The sequence below is a fragment of the Perca flavescens genome, chromosome 4 (genome assembly GCF_004354835.1).
Source record: "Perca flavescens isolate YP-PL-M2 chromosome 4, PFLA_1.0, whole genome shotgun sequence".
Classification (NCBI taxonomy): Eukaryota; Metazoa; Chordata; class Actinopteri; order Perciformes; family Percidae; genus Perca; species Perca flavescens.
In genome coordinates this window covers 25,103,101-25,125,464 of record NC_041334.1, presented here as the reverse complement: position 1 = coordinate 25,125,464, position 22,364 = coordinate 25,103,101, and the positions used below count along the sequence as shown (strand labels likewise).

Below are 22,364 nucleotides of genomic sequence, written 5' to 3'. Positions count from 1 at the left end.
TGGGTCTTAATTATGTAACACAAAATGGGGTGAGCAAAAGCCTAATCTATGTGGTCACTATGTAACCTGTAAATAAAAGTTAAAAGTATTGAGTGAATAAACATGCTTTATTTCATTGTTCAGACAGCATCAGAAGCATTTGTTAAACACTGGCAATCCATTTCAGGCAATAATATGGCTACATATCAATGGACATAAAATGAGGAAAAAAATTACAATCCCATGTCAAAAAGTGACGAGGTTGTGTAAAAAAAAAAAAAGATAAAATATTAGCTGAACACAAACATATCTTGAGCGTGAGCATCAGAATACCTGTAATTAATGCACAGTGAAATCAATGTGAACTATAAATCGTAGCATATATTTTTGAATAACAGGTGTGTTTTTGTGTTGGCATCCCAATATCACAGTGGGGACATCCAATCCAGTATATTTAAATGGTCTCAGCTGTTATATCTCTTGTGGATCACTACTCATGTGCCATTATTTCCTGGGATTAATTGATTAGTTAATTGTCAAAAAAATAAATCCGCAACAACTGTGATGATCGATAAAGTAAAAATGACCAATGTACTGGTTTAAGCTTCTAAAATGTGAACTTACATGTGTAGCTTTTTCTTTGGTGTTAATGATAGTGAGGCAAATAGTTTTAGGTTATGGACTAAAACAAACAATTTGAATACATCAATTATATATGAATATAATCAATTATAATGGGCATTTTTCACAATTTTATAGATCAAACCATTGATCGATTAATCCAGAAAAAGATCAATGGATTCATTAATAGTGAAGATAACCATGTTTTTTTTTTTTCTCTTTTTTTCAACATACCGTTGATTATTTGAGATAAATAAAAATCAAATCAAACCATTAGTTGTGGTTTGCTATTGTTGAGGACAACACAGAGCAGCAACATCCCAACTATCATGGATTAGTATTTGTGAGGTATGATGCACTATGTGAGTGCACAGACAAGTGGCTCTGTGGTGACTGTAAAGAGACAACATGAAACCATGAAGGGGACATACGTACAGTAAACAGAATGGATGGAAAAGGTTCAGGTCAGTCCAGATTCTAATTGTCTTTCAGCGACAATGCACCACAGCAGGGTACGCTGTCATCAAGCACTTTACAAAATGTTGCAAAGTAGTCAACACGATGGTTGTTAAACATTAAAACTAGGAAAGACCAATAACAAAATGAGGCTGCAATACTTGGACATAATTATAATATGTGCTTCAGTCTATGATGCTATTGGACAAGTCAGTCAAGATCAATGGTTGAAACGAGTATTTGCAACAACAACAAAAACAGAAAAAGTCAACTCTATTGATAGGACAAAAAAGAAATAAGGGTGGTTTTTCGTGTGTGTGTGTGTGTGTGTGTGTGTGTGTGTGTGTGTGTGTGTGTTGTAGCCAAAAGCAGCAGCATATCTAGGGGTGAAATAGGTGTGCTATAACATAAAGTGTGAGAAAGAACATCTACTATAATATTAAATAGGCAGGACACACACTCAAATATGGTGTCTGATTAACAAATTAAATAGGCTTACAACAATAACATTCTATTTTGAGGACATAATGCTAATTCACAATGACCTACAGCAACAAAACTAAGTTTTAAACCTTCAATACATTGTGAATATAAAATTTCTTATCTCTATATCCCCTTTAAAAAAATACACTTTATAAATATAATCCAACAAACACCATGTTCAGCACACAACTCCGATGCAGCCCTATAACACTTCACTTCTCATCCCTAGAAGAGACTGTTCTTGCTGAACAAATACAGGTTATCACCTTTCATCCAGATCATCTATAAAGCAAAACATGTATTATATACTGATACATTATGGTTGATTAATCAAATAAAGGCAGACATTTTCTGATTCAAACATTACTCCACAGTAGCATCTAGCTTTAAGAAGAATGCTCACAGTTGGATGGGAAGTTGGACCGTGTCCAGCGGCAGGGAGAGTGGTGTGATAACATGATGAGTGTACAATACAAATGTGATGTGATCCCAGCTTTGAGCAGATTTGAGGAGAGTTAAAAAAAAAAAACACAAAGTGCTACAAGAACCATGCAACAGTCTCAACCATGTCCCAGCATGGTTTGCTTGTTTCTACATGGTGAACAATGCTAAATTTAAATCTGTTAACTGCAAACAGATTTCTGACTCAAAAGCTGGTTGGCAGCCCTGAATTAGTTAAGATGCTTTACATTACAGCTTGCTGTAAACAACTCATTCTCTCCTGCCGTCCTTTACTCATGCACGCATGCAAAAAAAGCACTTATAAGCAGAGGACTAGAAATCAAATTTCCTCGTCAATTGAAGGCCAAGACGAAAAGCTATTTTACACCGAGCATGCAGCTAGGTGGTTTCAGTTCCATCGGTGTGGATATTACAACAGCATAGAGGCCTAATGTACATGACTGAGGAAAGAATATGCAATTCAGGTGATGAAGGCAAAGACTGGGCATTTTTTGCCCAAAGCTAAAAATGAAAAGGCACTGTGAAGTCTTGGCTTGGTGCATTATGTACAGTGCACTGCATGCAAAAGGGGAAGAAAACTCCACAACTTTCTGCCTTGTCAATAGGGAAGGAATGAGTGAACAGTGTGGTAGTGGTAAGGACGTTCTCCTCTGACAATGCTAAATCCATCCACACTTATTTGTGCTGTGGTTCAAGCCAAGACGACTTTGGACATTTATTGGATTTGATTTGCAGCTAAAGACGAGGGTTAGCTTTGTGGAATGTTTGCAGTCAACCACCAAGAAGTCTGCTTCTCTCCACACTCAAGAGCTGTGGAATTTCTCTCTTTTATGTCCCTTTCTGAGCTCATTAAAATCACAGAAGAACGATTCTTTGTGTGCAGTTTGGCAAAGAAATGATCTGAAACCACACCAAGCACCATTCATGGGTGATCTCCGGCGCAACAGCATTCAGACAGAAGCTACGCTCTCTTCTCTCTGATTCAGTTACTGTATAACTCCAAGCTTTAAGCCGACCTGAAGTAGCTTCTAACATGAAGCTACATCTGTAATCCTTCACTATAAGTTTGTATAATAAAGATGACTAAGGTTCAGTTAAGCAGCATGACGGTATAGTGCAAGAGAAGCAACGTGTGCTGTAGAGAAAGTTTAAATGTGCTGGTTGTCAATGTTTCTGTAGTACACAGATACTAGAGAGATACTACATGCTATGTAATGTGTCTGGTGAATTTAAACATATCGCAAACTAACGGAATAAATCACAGGGATCGTCTGATGGCTTTGGCAGGACAGGATGAAGAGTCAAAAGCATGGACTAATAAACATTGCCCTAAAGCGTCTCTGACGAGTGTTTCTCTGCTTTTCCTTCACCATGAACACTGGCGGTGGTCAGACGGAGGCTGTACATGCCACCACATAGAACAACAGAAACAGAGGTTATAAAAAAACGAGCTGAAGAAAACACTGACTATGAATTTGGAAAGTTAACAATATGGGGTTAAAATCTTTTCTCGCAACCTAAAAAATGAGTTGAACACAAGGAACGTTGATGCTGAAGTGCTCTGGCAGCACTGTATCCATGGCTTTTTAGTAGCTGTGTAGCGGTGTGCGCGGCTATAGTGATGGTTAGTCGTTTTTACTTTATGTAGGACGCAACACGGTTACCCTCACACCACGTCTCTTCAGTGTCATGCTGGGTGGACCACAGGGTTGGGGGGGGTTTACAGGACAAGTCCTGGTTATTGTGACTTCAGCGTTGTCCCGGGAGAGGGCCCATGGACAGGGACTCTTCCTCACTGATAGTGTCGAGCTCTTCAGTGCGCACAGCATGAATGATGAGCTGAAGCTCCTCGGCGAGTGTCTCGCTGCGGTACGCCACACGGATATCAGGGACGTTGGTACGACGAATGTCGTTGCTCTCAGGACCTTCCTTAAAATAACTGGGGCCCAACCAGTAGCTTTTGGCCTGGAATTAAGAGAAGCTACATGAGTGGGAAGCTCAGATATGTGTAAAACACAGAAGGAAACACAATATGTGACTGATAACTCTTTAAGTCATACATTTTAGAATCAAAATGTCCCCCTACTACTTATGGGCCTATGGAGAATAATGGAGGCTGCGTCACATACTAAAGATAAACTACAATCAGTGGCCACTTGATTAGGTACAACTGTACAATCTAATACTGCTGTTCTGCTATAATAAAGTGGCGACTGAATGTATGTCAAATGAGAAGAGGTATTAACTAGTTTACCTTGTGTGAAAACCCACTCATGAGGACACTGTTTCTGGCCAGCTCACACATGTCACAGGAACTTAGTTTCCACACCTGAGCAGCGATGCTGTACTCCTCCATCAGCGGCTCCTGGACCCAGACAAACAGATTTTTTTTAAATCTCATCACTTTTCGAAATAAGTGCCATAAATGTAGGTCATGTGTGGATTCAGACACCTTTATACTGACCTTGGTGAAGTGGAACTGAAGAGGATCATCAGTGGACAGAGAGACAATAAGGCCTCTGGACAGGTACTCCGGCAGTGGGTTGCGATGGTAACTAAGGAACAGGCTGTTGTTACTCAGTGGTGACATGGCGATGCCAATTTGAGCCAGGTAGTAAAGATACTGCAGCACTGGGGCCTGATGGATATCAAATAGAGAGAGAGCATGACAGACAAATTCAATCTTATAATCTTAATTGAGCCTATATGTAATTCCATCCGTGAAGGCCAAGCATGAGCCAATAGTTTGTATCGCTCTTAATGCTTCCTAAACTATAATGCAGTCCAATCCATTCCAATTGTTGCTACAAAATTGCCATGGACTTTAAATCAAGCTCTCTGACACCGTCAGGTCTGCAAAAAGGGGAAATTCAACAATTATGAAATCTTTAGCAAGCTTTCCAAATTACTTTTAGAACACAGCCAGCATTTGAACAATGCTATTTCAACATGGAAAACATTTCCATACCAGTCTTTGAGAGACAACCAGTATGAGCTGTCCTGACCTTTCTGAGCAGCAGCCCGTGGGAGATGTTTTCTGACAACATGTAACCTGACACCAGGTGGTGCATCGGCCCCGCCTCCCCACAGTGAGGTCGCAGCACAAACGTGTGAAAGCCTCTCCGTCTGTGTCAGTCAAATGTATTTACAAAAACAACATTAAAAACACCATGTGCATGATTTTGCATTTAAATGAATAGATGTGAGGTCTAACAAAGGATTCTTGTGTGTTATGAATGTTATCCAGCTAGCCCATACCGTCGCAGGTGGTTGAGCACAGTCATGTTGGCATAGGTGTAGTAGAGGTAGTAGGAGTAGGGTGGGTTGTCTTCTCCTGTCCAGTTGGCTGGCAGCGGACTGTCAAGATTAAAAATGTGGTGCTCAGGTTTAGACTCATCGTCCACACTGTCGAAGCCAACCACCTGTGGACACACGTGCAACAGACAGAAAAAAACAACAAAGTAACAAACACTTAGTCTCTTCGAGGACGAATCATCAGGAACATTTTTTATTTCTTGTGAAACGACACCCACGTGCTCCAGGAAGAGATGCAGTTCAGGATGACTGCGCGGGTTGATCGTGACTTCAAACAGAGGCATGAAGATATTCTCCAACATCTCCTGGAAATTAGCCAGCTGCTTCTTTGTTTGGTACACGTCACTGGAGAGGTAGTAATTGAACAGTGACATTTGTTGTTATCATGTAGATGTTTGTTTTTGTAAAAACAGCAATCATTTATTTCAAATACAGGCTTCGTTGTAGAGGCTAGAAGATATAATTAATGTCGATACTAGTTAAGGAGAAAAGTTCCTTGAGTAAGCTGGAACCAGAACGGAAAGATAGCTTATCTTAGGATATGCATATATTCTCATACAGGGACGTAAATCAGACAAATTAATTTCTTTTAATTTGTGCTGTCATTACAGCCAAGTAATTGACCACCAGTCACAATAGTACAGCTTAAGCAAGTTGGAGGTAGTACTTACAAAAGACGGGGCACCTGGATAAGCCAGCGCACATTATCAGAGTACACTCGATGTCTGAGGGCCCACTGAGCCAGCTTATCCCATTCGTCCCGGCAGCGACCGTAGATGGACAGGCGTAGCTCAGAGTTCTGGTACTTACTCTCCTCCAAGTCAAACATCACCTCCTGGACAAATAGTGACAGGAGGTATCAATGCATCAGTTTGTGTACGTGTTTGATACATTGCTTGGATGAGGAATATAAATACTTTACATATGAATTATTTCACACCTTGACTATGTGTGCAAAGTATTTTCCTTCAATGTGGTTGTCGGTCTTGATGAAGATCTCCCTGAGGATGGATTCTCCAATGGGGTTGTATTTGGCATTGAACTTGTCAAATCGATGGAACGTGTTGCGGTCCTGATAAGTGAAGGGAAACCAGTCAAACCTAATTTGCATCTATCCCAAATGGGTTACACAATATGTATGTGTACACAATCTCTACAAATATTTAGCACAACTTTAGTTAGATACTGTTAACCGCTGCTCCCGTTTCTCACCGCATGCATGTCGAGAGTGTCAACACTCAGGTCAAAGGCTGTCAGGTTCATACTCTCAAAAACCTGTTTGAGGGTCTGACCAACGCCACGCTCAATGTGAACGATCTCCTCTGGGTATTTCTTCATGGCTCTCTTTATGAATCGCAGAAGGTGCTTCTGGTTCATGCAGGACGATGCATGTATGTGTGTGTCCACCTGGGGTTAGGACAGAGCAGAATATGTGAGAGGCAGGTGTGTATGGCATTTTCGTACTTGTGAGAATGTTGGCAAGTAATACCAGTCAACGGATGTTACCACAATAGTGGTGATAGATTGACTTTGACTGCCATTTTTTTGGCTCTTGCCTTTCGTATGTTGTAGAAGTCTCTGTGTGGTACTTTCTTCTGAGCTGCCAGCTCCTTCATCTCATTCAGTAAGATGTGCATCTGGAATTTAGAGCTCAGGTACTGCAGACGGCGGTAGCAGAAAGACTTCCTGTAAACACCATACAGAGGAAACACAAACACATTTCATTTAACATTAAACACTGACAAAACACTGACATTTGTAGAATGATGGTATCAAAGAAACACTCACACTGGGCCATTGATAATGAGGGCCATCATAACATTCATGTCTCCAATATACTCCGTCAGGTCAGGATAGGGCAGGTCCAGTTCCGTGCTTCTAAAAAAGAACAGTATATAAGTTATACAAACATTTTTTTTATTAACACGTCATCATACAGGTACGAACACATACTTGTCCATGTTGGTTATCTTAGTGTAGACATGGACTACTCCATCAACCATCTTGCAACCATATCCTGTGTCGGCCGGCATATTCTTGGGGTCCTTGTCATAGGGGTGTGTCTTTGAGACAGGTGGATGGACGGGGGCATCTGGGGAATAAGGAAATTGATATTAAATAGGTTATATCATCTATGTTCCAAAGAAACTCTTAAAATGATAAGTCATGATGTGGTAACTGCTCAGATAAGACGGACACGCTGTAGGAGGTTTTTTTTATTACATAGTGGTCCCAGGTGAGGTGACTATTGTGTTTTAATTTAATAATTAGATCTAGATTAGAATTTGGCAAGCTGAAAAGCAGCTGAAAAAACTTTTTGGAATTTCTTTTTTTTTCGCCAGTTGATGCCATCTTTCCTGATATTCTGGAAAAAAATAAGCTTCCCCTGCAGAACAGGGCCAGGTATTCATGATGCCTATAGCCTCTCTGTTGACAGTATTCCCAGAAAATGCTCTCTGTCACCTCATCTTGTCTACAGTTTCAAAGTGTATAGCTCAGCCATTACTGCCTCCTTGAGAGATACAAGCTCATTTTTATAGTCTATGGATACAAGTAATCTCTGTGGAGTCTTATCAACTGTAAAATAATATGTTTGGTGTGTGCTTGATATACCAGCATCTACGGGGGTCTCTGCTATATCGTCATAGTCTGCCAGATCCAGAGGCTTCATCCCAAGGTCCTGCAGGGTGTTAGCTGTGGTCTTACAAAAGGACTGCAGGGATCGCTTTATGTACTTCTCCCGGATGAATAATGCCTTCACCACACACTTTGCAGCATCTACCAGGTCAGTGAAGGGCACCTGGCAAGATATCAATACACAGTAATAAAAATGGGAGGTAACACTTTACAATAAAAAAGGTACACAAAAACTACCCTTCTTAAAAAGGGTAACTAACTATCCTTTCAAAAACAGTAACTACCTATTTTTTGTGTACCTTATTGTAAAGTGTTACCAAATGGGAATTTACCTTACTGGAGTTTAAGTTTAATTGCTGATGAAAACATAAAAATCATATGAAAAAAAAAGCTCCTCACCCCGCACTTTTCCTCCCCAGATATTGAGACCCGCTGGTACTCTTTCTCCATTGGCATTTTCCTCTCCCTAAAGCCATCATCAACAGAGTCCACACTCGTCTCGTTCAATAACCTTAATTGATACAGACAGAGAAAAGGAGAGTTTAAAACAAGAGAAAGCTAGACAGAGGCAGAACAGATAAAGACACACAGAGATGGAAAACGTGGATAGAAGCAAGAGCAGAAACGTAAATGAAGGAGAAGGCAATCCAGATACTATTGGTTTTATAAAGTTGTAATGGCAGCAGCCGCCATTATTTCAGTTAATTGTTTGAAACAACTGGTTTGAAAAGTATTCAGATCCCTTTTACTTTAATCAACATGCAACACTCCATAACCAACAAGGGGATTTTTTGTTTTCTTCTAAACAAAAACATCCAATTTTCTCATTTAAATAGACATTCAGACCCGTATTCAGTATTTTGTAGAAATATTATAAGCTGTGACTGATTGATTGTCAGCTTTGCACACATTAAGGTTGTTCTGTCCAGCAGATTATTTCAGGCACTGAAGATTGGAGGCAGAAGATTGAACATCATTCTTCAAGTCTGTCCACAAGATATCAGTGGTTCAGTTCTTGGGGTCTTGGTGAGACAAACTTCTTGCGGCACGATATGTATGATTACCTTTCAATGTACTGTATCTATATTATCAACTTCAATAGTTTATATTATAACCTACATAATAGCTGCCGAATAACCAGGACTGTAAGGATTGCTAGGGGTTCACAGGAGATTTCATTACCAAAAAAACAGAGGAAGTCAAATCAAAATCAACAGAAAATGCAAATATAGACTTTAGACTTTTTAACTAAAGAGTTATGTCTTTTTTGAGAGTAGAAGAACAAGGTACCCATTTGTACATCTATCAAGTTACCAGCAGGGGGAAGATGTGGTCCATCTCATTATGTTGATAATCTGTCAGTGGTTCTGAAGATAAAGTCCAGAGTTCCTAAATACTTTTAGACTAGACATTAATAAGTATATAGTAATGATGAATAATTAAACATTCAGGTACGTAGTTGCCATGTCATTCAAAGAATACAAGTAAAAAATAGATAAACAAACAACCAAAGAGAAAAATCACTAAACAAAACATACAGTACAAACTGTAGCAGATCTCACTCACTCTAGGTCTGCAGCACTGTCGATTTTCATGAAGTCTTGTTTGGCGCGGAGCAAGATCTCTGGCTCAAGCCTTGGGGTGATATGCAGTGGTGCAGAATAGTTTGGGCAAGGCAGAGGGCAGAGGGGCACCAGAGGTAGTGAGAAGAAATTAAGCACACAAAAGGGAGAGAGACCAGACATATGCACCAGCACACACATCAACACACACTCAAAACACACACACACACACACACACACACACACACACACACACACACACACACACACACACACACACACACACACACACACACACACACACACACACACACACACACACACACACACACACACACACACACACACACACACACACACACACACACACATACAGCATAGTAGGTAATAAATGATCGATGAGATTTGCACAAACAGAAAAAAACCATCCGTTAAAAGTGGTACACCCTAATTGTTAAACAGGGGCTTGCAGGGTGGTGTGTCAGATAACCACGCAAACGATCGGCTTAGTGGTGCAGATAGGGTGAACCCTGGCAACCAAGACAGGAACCACCTCCTTATAAAAGATTGAACACGGTGCTGGCTAGCCCAGTCAGCTGATTGCTGGGGGTTAGTTAGCCCACAAACTGGCATAGTGGAAGCTGATAAGCATGACACACAGGAGTAAAAGCAAGAGTGTGTGTAAAATGTGGGGGAGGGGAGAGCTCTGTCTGTCTGAGATAGTGTTAATAGTTTATTTAACTGGCTTTGTGTGTGTGTGTGTGTGTGTGTGTGTGTGTGTGTGTGTGTGTGTGTGTGTGTGTGTGTGTGTGTGTGTGTGTGTGTGTGTGGTGTGTGTTTGAATTTGCTCACTTAATGTCCTGGCTGATTTGCCTCTCTAGACGGTGCCGCCGCTCTTCCAGCTGTTCGATGGGGCTGTCCTCTGGGAACTCATAAGGAGCGCTTCGCATCTCGCTCTCTGCCATGCTGCGTGTGAACAGCTCCTTGTGCAAACATAAGTTATACCATTTATGATGTCATAAAACAGGAAAACATGTTCAACTTCCATGCACCTATGGACTATGGGGCTCACACAAAATCACCTGCTTCATTTACCTTCAAATAAAGCCATGAAAGGCCAAGGATGATATTAAACTCAAAATAAGAAAGTTTTGATGAACATGTGGCATAGTTTCAAATTTTATGGCAATATTCTTGATTTTACAGGCAGGCAGTTTAATATTACTTGTGGGTTCATTCAGTAAATCATCAAAAGCTAAAGCTGAAAGTATTCTCCAGGCAGAAGCCAGTGAGACAATATACAGTTGATAATTGGTTCACTATTAAGTTTTAAAAGATTTTCAAACTTTCCATCCTATATTCAAATAACTGGCAAATTCCATATTCTAACAAATGCCAGTAACAGCTGATTAAAATATCTGAATATTTAGATAAGCTGTACCTAAAAGAACTAATGTAATTGGTGTGGCTTTGAATTCTTACCTCAGCAATCTCTTTGTACTTTTCTTCCATGGATGTTCGCAGGTCGATTGTGTAGTGGGAGAGAGAAACAGGCGTCCCTGGAAGAGATCTCTGGGGCTTGAGGGGCTTGGGACCAGATGCGCTACACAGGTCTGTAGGCAGACAGAGACAGAGTTACAGTAGGTGATAGAAACACAGTGAAACAAAGTGCAAAAACTGAGCCTTTTGAACACAAGCACAGTAAGGTCTACACGTGTGCCATCATTTGATCATAAAACAACCATAAACAGGCAAAAGGCTGAAAAGCCAGAAAGCAGAACAGTTAAACATTTAAAATGTCTGGATCAAAAGGAAGGGGTCTGCCTCAGTCATTCAAACTACTTTTTACATTTATTTAGAAAAATAAGTAATGTAACACTGCTGTCATTTGTAAAATAAATTGATAAATATAAATAAAAGTAACTTGAGTAGTTATCCAAGTACATTTTTCTTTCATCTATTCATATTTTCTTAGCTATGTAAAATTTCAACAAAGTACAAACACTTTTACAGTGTCTACTGAATAGTGTATAATTTGAGTAGGTTTCCTTTGACCAGAGATAGTTACATGGTTTAGTTTTGTGCATCTGGAGCCACACAATGAATTTAAAGAATCCATCTTGAACTCTGAAAGATCACATGTAACAATGTTGTCCCTTTTCTGTAAAGGAACACAGCAACTTTTACTAAGCTATGTTTCTAAAGTAAGAGTACCTCCAGTTGACTAATGCAATATTTCCACTACGAAACATATCTAGGGAAAAGAGCCATATGAATTTTACCAGGTTAGTACAGTCTAACAAAATACTGTGTTGTGTGTGCTTAAGATTGATTGTTGGAATGATAAGGCCTGTAGTTTACGATGTAGGCAATGAGTAGTTTACGATGTAGGCTAAATGTTTAATACTGAAACAGCTCTGACAGAAAATAATTGACACAGACTTTGGACAAACAGCTAATCCAAACAACTGCTAAAACTAGAAAAATCAGTCAACTTCCACCAGTTATTACAGAAGTTGCTGGTACACATTAACTGATCTCACAGGACACAACCACAGACAGGTTATCAAGTGGTTTTCAAGATTCAGAAATCTTTGGCCAAGAACTTCCTTTGTTTCCTTCCTTCAGCTAAATTAACCAACTTTTCATATATATATATATATATATATATATATATATATATATATATATATATATATATATATATATATATATATATATATATACATATACATATATATATACATACATACATATATACACATATACACATATACACACACACACACACACACATACATACATACATACACACACACGAAAACAAACACAAAGACAACAGTTTCAAACAGTCAGCCAGAAGTTAAACAAATGCAAATAGGGCATAACCATGTTTACCTATGAAGCTCCTGACAGTGACAGCATGAAAATCCTTGTATTATGTTCAAGAACAGAAGCCGGTTTAAGAAAAGAGAGCTGTACCAATATATACTGTGTCACTTTAATCCCACACGGGCATGCACACTCACTTGAAAAAGAACTACCTTAACCCACTTGCACACACTGACACACTCATACACACACCTGAGAATGACAGAGGGGCCTTTCCCACTCTAGACCTGCTGAAAACAGATGACGCCTGCTCCACTCCAGACTAAACCAAAGTCAAGAGGGTAAAACTACCAAAAGACTAAAAACCTTTGTCTCCAAAGACTGAGGGACACAGAGGAACAGCAAAATCACTGATTCCTGTGTAGATTCTAAAGACAGCCATGGCTTTCACTTAAAGAGAACCATACTTTAAAGAGTACCATAATTATGTGCAAACACAGTAATTCACTCACTCATAATAAGTCTATGACTTTGGGAATGGTGTGTTCACTCTCCTCTGTAATTGGTTGCCATTGGTGGTACTGTGTCTGGCCTGTAACAATTAGTCTTTGCAATCTACTGTCTGCCTCCAAGGCTGTGGAGTTTGGAATGGACGGTAACTCTCCCCAGTATACTAACAGTGGCATGACAATGTAAAACATTTCAACGTTGCACAAAGAGGTGAGTTTCAGCCTTGCCACGATCTGCTGACAATCATATGCTCATTGCTTAAGGACATACAAGAGTGTTTGAACATACATATGTACAGCATAGCCCATGGATTTTTGACGTAGACAAACGGTTTGGATTTTTAAATAAATGCGAACACAATATTTACTGAGCAGAACATTTTATTGCTGCAAAACAAACTTTGGCAGCACTTTCTAAATTACCTTTAACATATATTTGTCATATAGGTACTGACATTTCCAACATGGCCAACATATATACACCTATGCAAATATTTCTGCGATAAACGAATATAACCCTGGCCAATTTATCAGATTATATGCAGAGTGCACACGTGTGGAATGCATATTAAGGCATGCCCATTTTCACATGACAAACAGATGACTTCAAGTATACAGGCACACAAACCGTCATTCCCAGTATAGTATCCATGTAATCCCTTGGCCTGTCCACCACAGATGGCTCTTAATCCAGCACCCCAACTCTATTTATACCAGTGACATCATGGTAGTAAAGGTCTAGGGTCTAAGGATCGAGCGTGTTGTATGTTGTACAAATTGTAAAGCCACTTGAGGCAAATGATCGTGATTGGATGTTATTTGTGATATTGGACTATATAAATAAAACTGACTTGCCTGGACGTAGGGAGCTCAAACCCTCTACACACATCTTTACAAGTAAACACAACCACACTGGGGGATCAAAACAACAGAGGCACTAGCAAGTTTATGATGGGAAATTTCAAGAAAGACTAATAAACCATAAAGGTCTGTATGATTCATTCAGTTAATGGCCAATTTAAAAAGTCCAAATAGCAACTAGACATGTAAATGAGGTCCTGTTATTTTGTCTTCAAAGTGTTAGTGTGTCTAAAACTTAATTTAACACAGTCAATAAAAGATAAATGTCTTTGATCTCTGGGCCATGATGGAGTCCAACTATAAAAAACACTTTAGATGTAGACTGTGTAGATGCCTGTGTTGATAATATGTGTGACTCATTTGAAAAAGAGAGTGTGGATCAACATGGGACAAAACACACTCATTTCCCTTTATTGGCAGTATTTCTGTAAAGCCTTGACATACACACTTTTGCTTTGTTTGTTTGAAACCACTGTGCAGAGTTGCATGCAAATGTGTTTTGGCACACAGGCTGGCCAAGAAACCCAGGCTCTAGCCTCACTTCAAAACACACCGTTTACTGTGTGAGGGTGTCTTATCTATGTTAGAATTCAATGCTTCAATCCTTCTATCTTTAAGTAGCCATTGGGAGTACATTTTTTTAGATCAGTGAGTACTATTGATAAAGCTCTCCATCTCAGCTTTCTCTCACATCTCTGGGACTGGAGTCTGTTCTTTTGAACCCTACCAGAAAGACAGTCATCTAGAAATATGTGGAGCTGCCTCTGCTTTATAAAAGGATCAATATAGTCCTTCCAGTCCCTCAGGCCAAAAGTAGCAGCAGACTAGTCAGGCAGTGTCATATAGTAAAGTAGTCAAACAAAACATTGTACAGTAATGTTCTTGAAAATATTCCATAACCAGATTAATCTATATCAATTTTACAACGTCTATTTGGTATATGAAGTTAAGTGTAGTTTGACAATAAAATTACTTTGTATGCAACAAACTTTAAGTTCCATAAGCCCCACATTGTTCTACATTTATTCTATCCTCTGTAATTGATGAGCATATCAATTAAAGAGAAGGAGTATAAGTAATTATATACTGCATGTTTATGCATACTGATTAAATCACCAAATTATAAACTGTGTCACATTGCGCTGGAATCTGACCCTGTTGTTAGACAACTACATTATTCTGAAATGTCAAAGAGGCAGTCTTGAGCAAAATAACAAGACCCAAGGTTCCTGCCCTTTCGGTGAATACATCTGGCTAGATTTCAACTCGTTAGGCACACTGTGCTGGATACAAATACCAAAGGGAAAGCGAACATGTTGTGGCACTCCTTGCTCTATTCTTTGCCCCGACATGTCACTAGAGCCAATTACATGTTGGACAATTTGCTCGATTTAGTTCAGAATGCAAGACAACGGGCGCCCGGAGAGCTCAGTTGGTAGAACGGGTTTACTCCTCGACACAGCAGGCCCGGATTCCACTCTGACCTGCGGCCCTTTGCTGCATGTCATTCCCCCTCTCTCTCCCTTTTCATTTATTCAGCTGTCCTGTCAATAAAGGCCTAAAAATGCCCCCAAAAAAACCTAAAAAAAAAAAGATACTCAGATAAACATGTTAGGGGGTTGGTCCTCTATTGGCTTCATGCTTAAATTACAGTTTTCCTCTCTTTTCTTGTTTACCTCTATGAATTCAGTGGCGTGTCTAGCACTGTCTGTCTAATAGCAGCAACTGGCCGCAATGTCTTATTTTGTTTGTTTTTACTTGATTTTTTGCACAACTGGTGCACATGTCAGTCTCTTGAAATTGAAATTTGACTGCATCCATACCAGTAACAGGCCCTTTAATTAAATGCTGTGGATTAATAGCAAATATGTGGTTTTTCCTGCAGCAAGAGGCAGCCAAGTGCCCACATGACCCTCTGTCCAACAGTAAAATGTAGGCGCGAGAGCTCTGCCTCCAGTGGTCCAGGCTGGCCCAGAGCCAAGATGGTCAAAAAAAATTTTCAACAGTTCAAATTGGGTTCCACTTTTACTTCATATGTGTATCAAAAGCTCAACTTCAAAACCTAATTTTAATACTTATTGATTACAGTTTTCTCTACAAGATTAGCTTTGACAATAGAAAGTTGAAGAAACATATTGAAGAGAGAGCACTTCTTGCTGTTAGAATTAAATTGTGTATTGCACTTTATTTCTGTTCTGTTTCCTATTATGTGAAAACTGTGTACAGCAAAGTCTTCTTTGTTGAAGTTTGAGGCAAGTCTATTGTAAATTTATTGCACTTTATTTTTATACAGTTCTGTGAAAAAAATCTTCCCAGCCCTTGTCACATGACACTGTTTCCATGATGACTATCCAAAATTTAAGAGCCCATGTATTTAATGTAATGTGTATTGTATTTGATTAAAATCCCCTGGGCCCCCCCCTGACTGATTATTGCCGCCTCCCAAATTCTAGCGGGTAAACGCGGATCTCCGGGTACTGCCGCCATTCATCTGCATGTATGGCAGTACAGACAATCGGTAAACTTTTACCGATTGAAGTTACAAGCTAACGCTAGTGCTAACTAGCTAGGTTGGTTGGCTGAACAAGACAACCAAATGTTCCAATCAACTTTGATAAAGTGAAAACACAGTGAGAGGGTCAAAGTTTAAGATGATAACATGGACAACAATAAAAAAAACAAGTTCAGGTCTACTCTAATGTCCACAGGGCTCTGGTTAGCATTGCTAAGCCTTGGTCCTGATTGACAGGTCGGCGTGTAGCATCACCTGCTTTATTGTCAATTTTAAAATAAATGGGACCATAATTTACAAAATAAACATCATGCTGTATTTGAGAAGGCTTGAAAGTAGCGATTGGGGCCATAAACTCTTGAAAATTTTTATCGAGGTAATAAATCATGTGGATTATTCTCCATGGAATTCTATAGAAACAAAGTTCTTTTTGCAACAGAGGGAGTCGCCCCCTGCTGGAAATTAGACAGAATGCAGGTTTAAGGCACATCTGACTGGCTTCACTTTTCAGGCACAGCCGGTTTGTCCATTATTATTATTATACACAATCTATGTGTACAGCACTAAAAGTCAGGGATGTCACATTGCAGCAATGCATGATGGGCATCATAGAATGAAAGAAACTGCATAAAAATATGCCAGTGTCCCAAAGTAATGTGTTTTAGTTTACGTTTTGGTGTTTTGCAATTGTGGCTTTAATGTTTAGAAAGAGATTTTACTTTATTTCCTGGGAGGAAGAGCGATGACACACACTTCAGATGTTCCTTAGCAACCAGAGATGATAAACCCCTTCAGGTCTTCGTCTCGAAAATATATTATCAGTAATAGGGATCAGTGCAAGGGAACAAACATCGCTGATCAAATTTGACAGCTAAAAACTACTGCCTGCTAATTCACTGTGTAAACAGTTGGGGCATAATTTTCTTTTAAAGAACAACATAAGACAAAAAAATACATTTCAATGCATGCAGATAATTGTCGGTACAATGGAAGGAGAAATTTAACTTAAAGGCAGGGTTGGTAATGTTAAAAAGCATCTGCTTAGGGCTCTGTCTAACCCCTCCCACTGCCCTCAAGGCTCCGACCCACAGAGCTGCACGATAAGCAAACACCCAATATTATCATACCGGCAATGACGCGCATCGAGCTCAGGCTCGTACACGGGAGGGATAGAGTACCCGGGCCAAGGAGGCATTTCATTGGTTCTTTCAAAGCAGACGGTGATTGGTAGGTGTTTTCACAGGATTATAGCAGCCACAGATGACGGATCTTTTCCACTCCTTGTTCGGAGCCCATACGTTATTTATTGCTGTCAGGGTGTAAAGACCATTTCAAAAAAATATATAAAAAAGTATATATTGTCGTGGCCGGGTCGGTTCAGTGTGTAGAGCAGGCGCACATATACAGAGAGGTTTATGCCTGGACGCAGAGGTCCAGGGTTCCAATCCGACCTGTGACGATTTCCTGCATGTCTTCACCTTCTCTCTCCCCCCTTTCTCACCTAGCTGTCAAAAATAAAGGCGAAAAAGACCAAAAATAAAAATAAAATAAATAATAATAATTTAAAAAAAAAAGTATATATTGTAAATAGTAACCAACCCTGCCTTTACCTGCTACTCCGCAGCTTTCTATAAGATAAAAAGCCTTTAAGAGGAGACTGATAAGTCACTTGTCATTGCCATCACATACACAAAACACACAAAATAGATGCTTTTAAAACTGAAGTTCTAAATAAGATATTCATTTTTTCCAGCTTCAGTGGCACCTTGTCAGCAACTGTAGGTCTGCTGCAACCGCCTTTCTTGTAGACCGTGTACCTTATGCTGTATGTTTTGTTCAAGTCGGCAGACTCACAAGGACCCTAGTGATCAATCCACTGGGCATTATTACCGCATCATACAGGACTGTAGCAAACAGCAGCAGGGACTAGATGTCCCAAATGTTCACTCTCTGCAAGAGCCAGACTCGGCAATAAACTATGGCACACATCAAGCTTTCCAAATATCTGCATAATAGCAACAGACCAAGCTAACAGATGCATGCGTATTTTTCCTCTTTCACTTAAAAGAAAATCCTCCCCTCAATTCTGTATTTCCTCCCACGGTTTCTACATCAGCTTATTCCAGTACACAGCAACTGTGTTTACTGACACCTCATCTGTCACTATGAGCTTGCTTGTGCAGTATTTCAAGAGTGATAAGTACCATGCCTCACACAGAACTGCTGTAACTTCTAGTAACACAGTATTCACATTCACAGGCTCTACAGTATATGCTAATGTTTATCATTAAGCAGCAAAGGTTACAGTACCTCTATCTCCCTGTCTTGTCCTGTTCTCACAGTCTCCGTTACGGTTGCAGTGGCCTTGTCTGAGCTCTTGGGATGCTGGGACATGTAACTAGGCCTGGGACGGCCGATGCACCCTCCCCCCGCTGGCACAGAGGAGGAGAGAATGACAGCAAAGAGAGAGAAGAGAGAGATAGGATACGCTCTTTCCTAAACACAAGCTACTCTAACAGCAGGATCACACAATCCTCCCCCTTTTCTCTTTTCTTTACTTCTGTTGTAACTGTCGCCACCTCCAGTGTGCTGGTGAAGCAAGTTTTTTTCCTCTCTCTGCCTCTGTCTCTCAGCTGCTTCCTGGGTTACACCGGTTTTCAGTGCATGAACAGCACAGCCTCCAAGATCCCGGATTTAAATACTGATTTAGAACATATCACGTGGCAGAAAAGGGGCGGGATCGGAGTGAACCACTTCAGCCTCTATTGTGCTGTAAAATGGAGGAGGCCCTGCATCTCTGGCCACTCCCACTTCTTCTCTACCTCCCACTTCTTATTCATGATGCACCACTTCCATCACCTCATGACTGCAAACCTTTAAATCATGTTATGAATACCAGTATTTATATAAAACAATTATTACAGGTCCATTGAAGGCATGTTTTGTTGCACATGAATGCATGTGCAACAACAACATTCCTTAGTATGGGTCATATAATCACTTAATTAATTTGCCTCCTGTAGTTACCAACAATTTAGCATTGTAATATAGTCTTTGGCTTGTTTTTATTTATTAATTTTAATTTGTTTTAATTGGCTTATTGCTGTGACTTAAAAGTCCAAAATGTAATATATTTACTGTAATAAATCCCAAAATGACCCCAATGCGTCATCAGATAGTAAGGAAACACGCTAAGTTGAAATACTATCTTTTCTGACAACACTGCTAATGCCAGTATTTTCTCCTTTTGAAATTTCCGTTCCGTGACGGAATTTATGTTTATGTTTTGATCTGTGTGTTGTTATCAACTGCCCAGTGCTGGTCGTTTTCTTTTCTGCTTGCTGTTGATGAGTCAGTGTTGATGCATCAATGCAACATGCCAAATTTCCCATGCAGCAAAATAAAGACTTAACTAAATTTTTTTATGATGTAAATCATTTTTATGTGATCGTCAGATGTTTAAATTCAATGTCTGAAGTATGATTACTTGCGTTTGTGAGATTGATGTTCGTATGACTGAGCACATGAGTATGAGTATATGATTGTGTGTACATGCAAGTGAGCTCATTTACATGCAGCATGCCATGTTGCTTCCCTGCATCAACCACATGATGCCAGGAGGACATTTCCTTCCTCTCTCACATGACTCCTGTGCAGCACAAGGGAAGGCCTGTCTGCTGTATTTCACAATGTACAAGAAATCTGCTACGCTTCTTTTGAAATTCCCTGTTTAGTGAATTCAAAATCATTAAGAATTTTTCCCCGTGAAGGTCTGAACTTGTACTAGCTTGAGGCAATTGTTTTTCTTTGACTTTCTGTTCTGAGCTTAAAAATTTAAATGGCATCCCTTGTTTAGGGTTAATGATGATGATGAGTAAGCATTTTGCCATTGATGTCATTACTTGCTTACAACAATAAAATCAGATCAAGCTGAGACATTTGCTGCAAAAATCCAGACAATATACGTACATGTCCACTTTCTTTCTTTAAATGACATTTCTCGAAAGCAGCTTGAGATTTGGCATGTTTTTCCGATTCCTTTCCCCTACCCCCAAGAGGGACATAAGAGCTAGCATTGTTGTTAAGACCCTTATCAAGCGAACCCAATACTAACCCTGCAAAGAAATTCCCATGTGAATAAAACGGGACAAATATTCCACAAAATACTCATGGCTTTTCAGCATTCAGACTGATGCTGTGCGTCTCTCTTCCCAAGTCCATCAGAAAACTTCTCAAAACAATAAATCCTCCCTGCAGCCCATCACGCGCAAATACACAAAAACACTGACTGTATACTTACGTATACACACGCAAACATGTACACATACACCGCATATACACACGGACAGTCACACACTTCAAAAGAAACAGACACGTACATTCACACCACGCTTTAATTCTGCGATTATCCAGAGCCCTGTCCGGTCACCAAACCTCTTGCCACCTCTCAGTGCAGCTCTCACCATATCTGAATATAGAAGAGAGAAGCACTGTGTCACTTGACACTGTCAACATGTAGCACACTGTACTTAGTACTGCTCGGACATTGAGAGGTTAATGTCCCATTCCTGAGACCAAAGGTGTGTCAGGGATCAAAGCCGAAGCCAATAAAAAGAGTGTTGCTTCACAGAGATAGTGAAGTGAGGAGGCTTCCGATTACACACGACCTGTTTCTAAGAACTTGTCAACTCAATTTGGCAGATTTCTGATATTGAGACTCAGAAATTTGTATATTCAGGCCTGTGAAACAGGTTGTTGTAAAAAATGTAATTGTTTTGCTTGATTTGCTAAATTCTATGACTTTTTTAGGGCTTTATGTCGACCAAACTGTAAGTGAGAAAGCTATATGAGACACGCAATATTACAGTCAAAGATATTTGACTGTTTAGATTAAATAAAATCAAGTTCAAACTATACATGTCTGGCCCTTGATGTGATTCTCATTTTCCAGTGTGGCCCTTAGTAAAGTTGAGTTTGACACCCCTGATGTAGACTATCACACTCACCATTCTTGCTTTGATTTACTGTCTTGTTTTGTAAAACTGTGAAAACAGAATTCTATAGCTGCTAGATAGTCTCCAGAGTCTGTATTAATTAATTAATCGTTTTCTCAGAGCCCAAGGTGACATCTTAAAATGTCTTGTTTTGTCTGACCTGAGTTTAAGACCTTAAGATATTACATTTACATTGATATACATTTTTGAGAAGCTGACAAGTGACAATTTATATAATCTATTGACTCATAGCCCACATCTCACCCAACTCTCCTAGAATGAGTGATTTACTCTTTGAGTTCACTGATGATCAGTGAACTGTGATCAGTGTGTTGAGAAACTGTGTGGGTGTTTGCATCTTTTCACAATGCATTAGCGGGTTCAATCATTAAGTGAGCAGGGGAGTGGTGGGCGAGCGATGACTCTTTGAGGTCATAGGACAATAAAATGCCAGTCAGGGACCAAACATCAGCTGACACTGGATCATCTGTGATCAATGAGGTGGATTAAATGAAAACGGATCTTCATTAGAAGCTATGCTGAGGGCAGAGACAGACCAAAGCAGCATGCTTAACTGTACCTCAGCAATGAAATACAACCCATCATAACCTTGTGTATATAAGCATCGTCTGTCAGCCTGCAAATCACCCCAGTGAGACATGGTGTGTCCACTGGCATGATGTTGAGTTGTGTGTGTGTTTGTGTTGGGGTGACACTAAAAGACAGATATTGTGGCTCTGCTGGTTATCTACTCGCCCCAAGCAACAATAAGCCCATCTGTTGGGGTTACAGCTTTTGAGGCCTGGGTTCCTGGTCCTCCAAAATCCCTTTTCTAGAACTGACACACTTCCTCTGTTACATGGGAAGCAAATTGGTTATTTATAGCAGAAGAAAGCCCTGGAATGTTCCACCCAAACACAGAACAAACTGGTCCTCACTCATCTCTCACCGCAGAGCAGCCAAAGGCCTGAGACCCAGACAACCAGCCACTGGTTTAAAACTGAGGGACTGACTTTACAAAGCATTTTTGTGCCAGAGACTCCCTCTAGTGGTGAAATGAAAAAAATGCAGAACTGTACTTGTAATGTACTCTTAAAAGCAGTCCACAGAAAATGTTCACACATTTTACCCATTTGACCAA

The 22,364-nt window shown here is 39.9% G+C and overlaps 1 protein-coding gene across 8 annotated transcripts in view; it reads right to left on the bottom strand.

Annotated features, from left to right (window-relative positions):
* Positions 1-22,364, bottom strand: part of LOC114554049 (AMP deaminase 2) — a 36,481-nt gene that overhangs the window by 408 nt on the left and 13,709 nt on the right. For 4 of the 8 annotated variants that reach the window (XM_028575615.1, XM_028575611.1, XM_028575616.1 and 1 more), the window contains 17 exons: positions 10,998-11,128; positions 10,368-10,498; positions 9,520-9,588; positions 8,353-8,464; positions 7,930-8,116; positions 7,270-7,408; positions 7,105-7,194; positions 6,873-7,002; positions 6,529-6,723; positions 6,257-6,388; positions 5,988-6,151; positions 5,535-5,661; positions 5,260-5,423; positions 5,007-5,127; positions 4,466-4,639; positions 4,256-4,366; positions 89-3,966 (listed from right to left, as the gene is read on the bottom strand). In XM_028575615.1, the coding sequence (XP_028431416.1) occupies positions 3,751-3,966; positions 4,256-4,366; positions 4,466-4,639; positions 5,007-5,127; positions 5,260-5,423; positions 5,535-5,661; positions 5,988-6,151; positions 6,257-6,388; positions 6,529-6,723; positions 6,873-7,002; positions 7,105-7,194; positions 7,270-7,408; positions 7,930-8,116; positions 8,353-8,464; positions 9,520-9,588; positions 10,368-10,498; positions 10,998-11,027 (2,292 nt within the window). In that variant the 5' untranslated portion in view covers positions 11,028-11,128 and the 3' untranslated portion in view covers positions 89-3,750. Of the gene's footprint in view, positions 1-88; positions 3,967-4,255; positions 4,367-4,465; positions 4,640-5,006; positions 5,128-5,259; positions 5,424-5,534; positions 5,662-5,987; positions 6,152-6,256; positions 6,389-6,528; positions 6,724-6,872; positions 7,003-7,104; positions 7,195-7,269; positions 7,409-7,929; positions 8,117-8,352; positions 8,465-9,519; positions 9,589-10,367; positions 10,499-10,997; positions 11,129-18,539; positions 18,623-22,364 lie in introns of those variants that run through there. The other 4 variants (XM_028575618.1, XR_003692383.1, XM_028575613.1 and 1 more) reach the window with 4 other exon arrangements.